General features: G+C 48.2%; 1 protein-coding gene across 1 annotated transcript in view; it reads left to right on the top strand.

Moving 5' to 3' along the window:
* RECQL5 (RecQ protein-like 5) overlaps nt 1-7,630 on the top strand; it is a gene marked incomplete at its 5' end in the record, with an annotated part of 36,227 nt that extends 28,597 nt beyond the window's left edge. The window contains 12 exons of the mRNA XM_010137233.1: nt 124-351; nt 1,791-1,890; nt 2,395-2,431; nt 3,225-3,283; nt 3,431-3,507; nt 3,972-4,065; nt 4,548-4,688; nt 5,153-5,826; nt 6,034-6,112; nt 6,592-6,843; nt 7,353-7,425; nt 7,530-7,630. Of these exons, the coding sequence (XP_010135535.1) occupies nt 124-351; nt 1,791-1,890; nt 2,395-2,431; nt 3,225-3,283; nt 3,431-3,507; nt 3,972-4,065; nt 4,548-4,688; nt 5,153-5,826; nt 6,034-6,112; nt 6,592-6,843; nt 7,353-7,425; nt 7,530-7,630 (1,915 nt within the window). The remainder of the gene's footprint in view (nt 1-123; nt 352-1,790; nt 1,891-2,394; nt 2,432-3,224; nt 3,284-3,430; nt 3,508-3,971; nt 4,066-4,547; nt 4,689-5,152; nt 5,827-6,033; nt 6,113-6,591; nt 6,844-7,352; nt 7,426-7,529) is intronic.
* Between the last annotated feature and the right edge of the window lie 332 nt (nt 7,631-7,962).

The following is a 7,962-nucleotide window of genomic DNA, read 5'->3' as shown; positions in this document are numbered from 1 at the left end:
GGAATGGGCTTTCTCTGCAAAAACAAAAGACTCAAGTCTTTCTCAGAAGACACCTTGCATGTGAAGGGTGGAGTTCTTGTCAATAAAAATAATTACCAGATCATTTCCCCTTTTGTTTCCTAGGTGCCGGCACGCTGCCATAGCAAAGTACTTTGGGGATGTCACCCCTCCCTGTAACAAGTGCTGTGATTACTGCAAGAACCCAGGGGCAGTGAAAAGACAACTGGAGTCACTGGAGCGCTGCAGCAACAGCTGGAGCAAAACCTGCATTGGGCCCACAGGTTCCTCCTGGGATAGCTATGACCCAGAGCTGTACGAAGGCGGGAGGAGAGGTTGCAGAGGATTTAGCAGGTCTGTATTTGGTAGCTCAATCTCAGCTCACAGGAGCTCTCAGAGAGAAGGGATCATCTCCCAGCTGCAGGCCCAACCTCTCCTAGCTTCAGCACATGTTTATGCATGGTGGTATTCTCCTGTAACTTCCTGGCAGGAGCTGGAATTTCATTTTCCACATGCTTTGGCAGCCTTGATCACATGCGTGTCCCAGAGAGCCAAAATCTGTTTGATTGATTGACCTAAGAACTGTCCTGCAGAACATAATTGGTTCGAGAAACCAGCCTGAAATTTGTTGAAAGCAGTAAGTGGGCTCAGGCCATTCACAGTCACAAGGATCAAAAATGTTTAAATTGGAGACCAGTGTGACAGCAGAGTATGACATGGTCCAGAGTTCATTCCTGTCTGTGGGCCAGCGGGCTGGGTGGTCACCAACAGGACTTGGTCATCACAGAAGGCGTAACGGATTGCCAGCGTCTGCTGCTCCTGCAGACTGCCAAATTGTCAGTGTTTGCTATTGGGCTGACAGCAAAAGGAAGATGTGCAGTGGGAAGCGTGATTTATGCTGTAAGACGCTCGGCAGCATGGAGATGATACCTTCTCTTCCTCTTCGTTCTCTGGCTGAGTTGCAGTGATTCATGCAGGTCTGTCAGGACACCAGCTTTGCTGTCTGCACTGCCCGTGAAGCTGTGCCAAGATGTGCAGTGCTGTGGGCTGGATTAACCCTCTGCTTTACCTTAAACGGCTTGAGGCCGGGAGCTTTGTGCTTCAGGCCAGTCCAGCTGAGTCAGAGGACCCTGGTGTACTTGTGACCTGGGCCCGTGTTTGACCTCAGACCTGAGAAGACGTGGCCAATGCTGTTGTACAGCTCACTGTCTGCCCCTTGATTTATTGAACCTCTCCGTGACTTGGCTGTAGCTTTGCTGTGGGAGTTGTAATAGTCAACAGCCGTAGAGCTCCAGTTTGTGATACCTGTAAGTTGTGGCTGTGACAGCTGTGAAAAGCGGTAAACTCTTGGGCTACATGTGGCAAGAATGAGGTGCTGCATTTAGTGACGGGGATTTCATTTAACGCAACAGTCTGTCAACAACTGAGCCTGAGGAATGGATGCTTCACCCTTTCTGCCGTCTGCTCCAAGGGCGGCAGTGGCTGACGGGTGGGGTCAGGACACAAGGCCGTGACTCCTCAACCCCATGGGAGAAGCTGGCAGAGCACTAGTTATGTGCTTCTAGTTCGTGCTACTGCCTACGAGTTCATGGGACTAACAAATGCCATGAACCTTTGGAGGATGCTCACTACTGTCCAGGTTGAGAGATGGTAGTGGAGCTAAAAGCTAAGACTTGTTCAGAAACCACGTGAAATACATCATCTTCTGTAAATATGGGGTGACCCGGCCTTTCCCCCAGTTAATGCTGCAGCTACGGAAATGTTTGTTCCCCTTGTTTTCCTGCCTTATCCAGGTATGATGAAGAAGGCAGTGGGAATGAGGATGAAGCCAGTGAAGAGAGTCGGAAACGGGAGTGGAATAATTTCTACAAAAAGCAGATGAGTCTGCGCAAAGTGAGTCGGTTTCCCTTCCAAGAGCTTTGCAGAGTGTTAGCTGTGAGCTTGTCTTACAGACAGAAAGGCTTCCTGGTGCCAGGGAAAGGAAATTATTGCATCTTGCTGTTGCTTGTTCTGTTCTTTGCTTTTTGTATCTCTGCTTTTGGTGTGTTCTCCATATTCTGGGTCAGTCCGATAACGTGAAGAAACGCAGCTTATTCACGTCCTGGTTTCTCTGCAGTGCTAATCAAGAGGATCCTGTTGTCTTTAACACTTCCAATACTAGTAAAAACTGATTTCCCCACTCAGCTTCTCTTGCATATTCCTATAGCAAAGGTGAACTTTTGGCTTGGATTCTCACCTTTTTATGTCTTTCCCCCATTTTGGTCCCTTTTCAGTACGTTTGTAACTTCAGCATTAATTTTCCCTGGAGCTGGGGTATAAAGTGTGTCTTTGGTGCTTCTAGACCTGCAGGTGTGTTGCAGGGATGGAAATATTTGACCGATCTTTGTTTTCTTTCAGGGAAAAGAATCAGAAAAGGAAGACTTCGTTCCTCCAAGTAAATATCTTCTCTGATTTACAGTGGGTTTTCTTTGGGAGAAGAAAGTCTTGTATTTTGCAGCTGTGTGTAGTTTATATAGCAGCAGCACTGGAGGTGTCAGTCCCTCGGCACAGAGTTAGGCTTTTGGCCGTGAAAGCTTGGCTGGAGGACATGGATCAGAGCTTAGCTCTGGTTGGGGTGAAGATATGGAATGCATCTTTCTGAACAACTTTTCCAAATAAGAGAGAAGGAAAACTCTGTCTAACCTGACTGTAGGCTGTTTCTGTGGTGGTTCTGCAGCAGTATTCAACTGGGCTGTAAGGAAACGGCTGAAAAACTTTGTCCTTTGTTACTGTGCTACCTCGGGCCCTGCCTAGCAGCACAGTTCTTACACTTTTGTAGAAGAATACCTGGTAGTTCATGTTACTCTATTCAGCCTCTTTTTTTTTGTTCAGCTGGTATTGTGGGGAGCAGAAAAGAGTTGAGTCTCCTAAGAGCTGGGATTCCTTGGAAAAGGTTTCCTGAGATGTGGAAGTTTTGGAAAGGTGATAATCATGAACTAGCAAAGTAGAAGTTCTCATCCAGAGAGAAAAATCCCACTCTGGCTTCTGCCTACTTCTGCCCTGGCAATCTCCTACCTGGAGACTGTAGCTTCTCCAGGTAAAAAGCGTGACTGTAGTGGTCCTTGGGTGACTGCAGGGAGGAGCACACCAAGCGGTACTGGACTGGCACCTCCCAGTGCCAGCTGAGATGTTCTCCATCAACCCCCGCTCTGCTATGATGCCCTTTCCAAATGCCTCTTCTGTGGTAGGTGCAGACTGTCCCTTGAAAGATGCCTCCAGCAGGAGAATCTCTAAGCTCACAGTGAAGGTAAGAAAGGCTGGTTAACATCTGGTTTTGTTGACTTGCAAAGAACAATGAAGATTCTGCCTGCCCTGTTCTTACTCCTTCAGGGATGGAAGTCCACGGGGCACTATGGCTTCTGTAGAGCATGTCTGAGTATGCCATGTTTCCTAGGGACGGGAACACTGCTTGAAGATGCTGGAAGAAGCCTTGAGCACCAACCAAAAGGTTCCAGCAGCAGGAGGAAAAGGGTATGAGATGAGAGAAAAGGGGTAGCATATCGAGTCCCTTAACACGGGGCCTGAGCAGCATTACGCCTCTCGGGGAATGCTTTCCTAAGTTATTTGGTCCAAGGATGTAGTTCCACTAACAGTATCCTTCTTGTAGTGATGTTCAGGATCAGATATGAGGATTCATTTGTCTGATTCCACTAAATCAGCTTGATCTTAGGAGTCACAATTCTTCCCTGTCCCACAAGATGGACATAGTGTACTTCTCCAGCTGAACAACTGGACAAGGTGGCTGTGATTTAAATCTGTTTTCACACCCTTTCCATTCTCCAGCAATTCACCACTGCATCCCTTAGGACTTCTTGGAAGTTATGACTTCTTGCACCAGAGGGAGAGAATTTTACACTTTCTGGGAGATGCATTAGTGTTCCCTTTGCAGATAGAGAAGCATGTCCTGCTAGAAATCACCCCAGCCTGTGTTACAGGTCAGACCCTCACGCCTCTGCGGTGGAGCTGGAGTACCGAGCTTTCCAATCCAGTAAAATGGCCAACTCGTACAAGGCAACTGTGCTAAAGAAGGTAGGACTATACGTCTGCTGGTGTTCCCTTGAATATGGTGTGGCCTCAGCTCGGGGGAAAATAGGGTAGAGTTTGTGTGGGAAAGATGAAGGAGAAGCTCTGCTTTGCCTTGGATGTTTTCCAAATCTTTCTTCTTGATTTTGTTTCCAGGGGGGCCCAGAATGAGGTTGGTTTCACATCTTTGTTGGCTTTACAGGCTCTGAAAACCTATACACCAGTGCAAGCTTATCCAGACATCTTCGTGGCCTAGCAGTAAAGGGACCAGGGAGTTCCTCAGACAACTGTCACTGACAGTAGAGAAGCCTTGGTTTTGTTTGGCTGGTTGCTCTAAGTCTCTCTGAAGAAGTTTCCACTCTTGAGAAAGATGTCCCTCCAGGGGACAGATTTGTTTTGCCACTATGACTTTTAGTATGTACAAAGGCAGTAATGCACAAAGGTTTCTTGTTTCTGGCCACTACAGAATATTTCTGTTCTCTTTTCAGGTAGCAGAAATCAACAAAGCCTCAAAACAAGGAGAGTTGTTCTCGGTCTTTGGGTCTGGAACTAGTGGCAACAGCAGCTTGGAAACAAAATCTGGGACTCCAGCAGAAGAGAATTTCCTCCCTGCATCCCAGGTTTACTCGGTGAGTGCAGGTGGCATAGACAGGGGCGGAATGGCCTGCTTTGTCTATCTTGCTGTGTTACAATTCTGTTTTAAGTCCCTTCTGTGGCTATAGCTCTTTATTTCTATTGTGATTGCTTTCCCTGTCTGTCCTTTGTTTCTGGAGTGCGATCAACTTGTCATGCTGGTTCCTGCTGGTGAATATAACCTATGTGCAGGCCATACGTTCGATAAGTTTTTCCCATCTTCCTCTAACCGAGGATGGTGTCTCTTTCCTGTGGGTCTGTGCCTTTACCCTAATCCATTTTCCTGATGTCTCAGTTGATGTTTGTGATGGTAAGTTGGTTTTAGAGGCTTCCCCAGCCCATGGCTGTGCGCACGGGTGTACTGTGTTGCAGGAACTTCGTTCCTTTCAGGGTTCTGCACATGCTGCCAGGGCTTTCTTAACACTCTCATATCCAAAATTTCTTCTCCCTCTGTCCCTAGTTCAAACCCAAGCGTGTGGGTGCAGGATTTTCAAAGAAATCCAGCTTGTTTCAGACAGCTTCAGAACTGCTGAAGATCCAGGAGGAAAGTGATGTAAAGCCTGTCAAAAAAGAAGGAGATTGTTCCAATGGGCAAGACAGCAGCACCTGCAGTCTGGAAGTGGACACCAGAAACTCTGTTCTCCAGAAGAAAGAAATAGGAACCAAAGCAACGTGTGAGAGTGCTGGGGCAGAAGCAATCCTCCCTGAAAAGAAGGGACAGCAACCCTGTCCAGACACAAAAGCTGTCCTGTGGGAGAGCCCTGCTAAGAAGCCCAGACCTAGCAAGAAGCAGCAAATGCTTGCAGAAGCGGCTAAAAAAGAATCTCAGGATATTTCCAAATTCTTCTCCCTCCCTAAAGGTGGGTCTAAAGCCAAAAGTCGCAGCTCAGCAAAGGAAGATGGCTGTTCTGCAAGCACACTACCTCAGGTTTCTTCTCAAAGCATGTGTCAAGAGAAACCAGTACCTCAGGAAAACAAAGATGTCTTTGGAGAAGGTGTGACAGGACAGTCCCAGACAGAGAATGAAGGACTGGGAGAGATGGAAGTAATGCTGACCGAGAGAGAGGAGGATTTTAAGACCCAGCAGGCTGGTGAATCTGAACTCCTTCAGGAAGACATGGATGTAAAACCCAGGTAAAAGTTCGACCTCTCTGCTCTCTGCATTGCCCTGTTAATGAGCTGCAGAGTCCCACCAGCCTTGTCTGGGAAACTGGGAATCTGTTAGAGCTCTAAGCTGGTGAGGGAGACTTGTGCTTTCCCCTGGAGAGTCTTGTGGCCACTGCCAGTGAATCTTCACTGTGGAAGGATGAAAATTGTCCTTCTCTCTACTCTTCCCACTAGTGTTGCTGAAAATGTCGCAGAAACTAAGCTGACTGGTGTTGGGGAAGGTGAGAGTGGGAAGCGACCAGGATCAGATGAGGTAAGACTTTAACAGATGCTGATTTCCTCTATTTCTTTAGCTCATCTTGTGCCAAGTTTCACTCTTGGAGCGATGCTCCTGGTCTGAATCTCCTTGCTTTTTCAAATGGCACAGGAATGTGGCACTTCTGAAGTGGCTGACTCTTCCCGAGGGGTGCACTCTCAGCAGACATCCTGGGAAATCTTCCCCTGTCAGTTTTTCCTGTGGAGGACACGGTCTTGCAATGAGCTGCCCTAATAAGAGCACAGGGTAGTTCTAAATGTGGAGTCTTAAAGGGTTTTTCTCAGCATCCCTGTGTGTGGAAAACTGTATTATGTCTGCATGCAAAATGGGTTTCATGGATTCCTGCATGGTGTTCACTACTGGGAGAGCTCACGGGGTGTGGCAAAGATTTGTGTTCTCGGAAGGTAGTGGCTGCTTTGCAGTGTAGTGCTGCCACAGGAATTGGTGGGTTTGGTTTTCTTCCATCCCATCTCCAGGATATGGAAAGTCCCGCAACAAAGCGGCTACGGACAGCGGCAAAATCTTCAATTCTGTCCCAGCCAGAAAGCAAAAGTGTTGGTCCAACAAAGAAGAAGGTGACTTTTGATCCAAACTTATCACAGTGTGATAAAGAAGGAACCAGCAAGACCATACAGCCAGTGACCAAAGGCATGTCCCTCAAAGAGACAGCAGACATCGTCGTCAAGTGCTTGACCCCATTCTACAAGGGTGGCAAATTTGCTTCCAAGGTAGGACACAGCTCAAGACCCTCTTGAGCAGGAGGAGACTGCATCTTCCTAGGCATGTGGGGCTCTAAGAAGGGGAAGATGGTTTGGATACCACCACATCTCATTTCCAAGTCACATCTTGGTATGCGCTGCTTTAGAGACACAGGGTGCAGCACCTCACCTCTCCCAAGAAAGTCTATGTGTGTGATCTAGAGTAGTATTGTGATGGCTCCACACTTGATTGTGACTGTTCATGTTTTCACACTAAACTCTGTCATGTTTTAAGACTGTGGAGTGGCCCCAGATCAGGTTCAGTTCTGGAGTAGCTTACTTCATGTGTTCTGCAAGGCAAGCACGTGTGTGCCCGTGCTTCTCCAGCACTGCAGGCCGGAGTGTTTGCAGCTCTGCAGCACTCCTCTAAGTCTACATCTATGAATGGTGCTACAGCCAGCCTGCACTAAGGGCAAGACAAAGGGCTGGGGAGGTAACTGGTATCTGCCTTCTGCTCTTTGTGTGCCCCAATTCTGCAGGACCTCTTCAAGGGCTTTGCCCGGCACCTGTCTCACTTACTGACTGAGGAGCAGAACCCGCCCCACAAGAGTGGTGAGTTGGCAGCTGGGTTCTTTTGATGCAAAATGGGTTGATGTCTGTACAGGGGGCAGAAGTCTTTAAGTATCTTCTCAAAGATGCTGCTTTCTCTCTTGCAGTGAAGGAGGAAGCACAGAGACTCATCAAGGAGTTTTTCAAAACCAGGGTCAGTTGTGAGAGCGAGACTGACTGGGAGGAGCTGCAGAGCTCAGAGACCTGATCCTTGCGTCACAGTGACTGTCCTCCTTCCTCCAGCAGTGGGACCAGGAAGGGCTCAGCCATGGGGTTTTTTCTTTTCTCACTGCATTTTTGCTCACTTCTGTCCTTAGTGACAAGCATTTCCAGGAAACCAGTTTCTGTGAACTTAGAGAGTTTCTTCGGGAACCAGGGTGCTGAAGCCCTCTTGCCAAGAGTTGCTGCTGCTCTGTGGGTCAGGGGCTGCTGCCTCATGTTCTGCGGTGTCTCCAGCCTCTGCTCCCTGCAGCAGTCTGGGATGGGCTCAGACTTGCCAGCTGGAACTCCGCTTTGGGATGGCAGCTTGCTTCCTAGACG

This window comes from Buceros rhinoceros, unplaced genomic scaffold, assembly GCF_000710305.1.
Source record: "Buceros rhinoceros silvestris isolate BGI_N320 unplaced genomic scaffold, ASM71030v1 scaffold13670, whole genome shotgun sequence".
Classification (NCBI taxonomy): domain Eukaryota; kingdom Metazoa; phylum Chordata; class Aves; order Bucerotiformes; family Bucerotidae; genus Buceros; species Buceros rhinoceros.
This window is presented reverse-complemented; position numbering and strand designations above follow the sequence as displayed.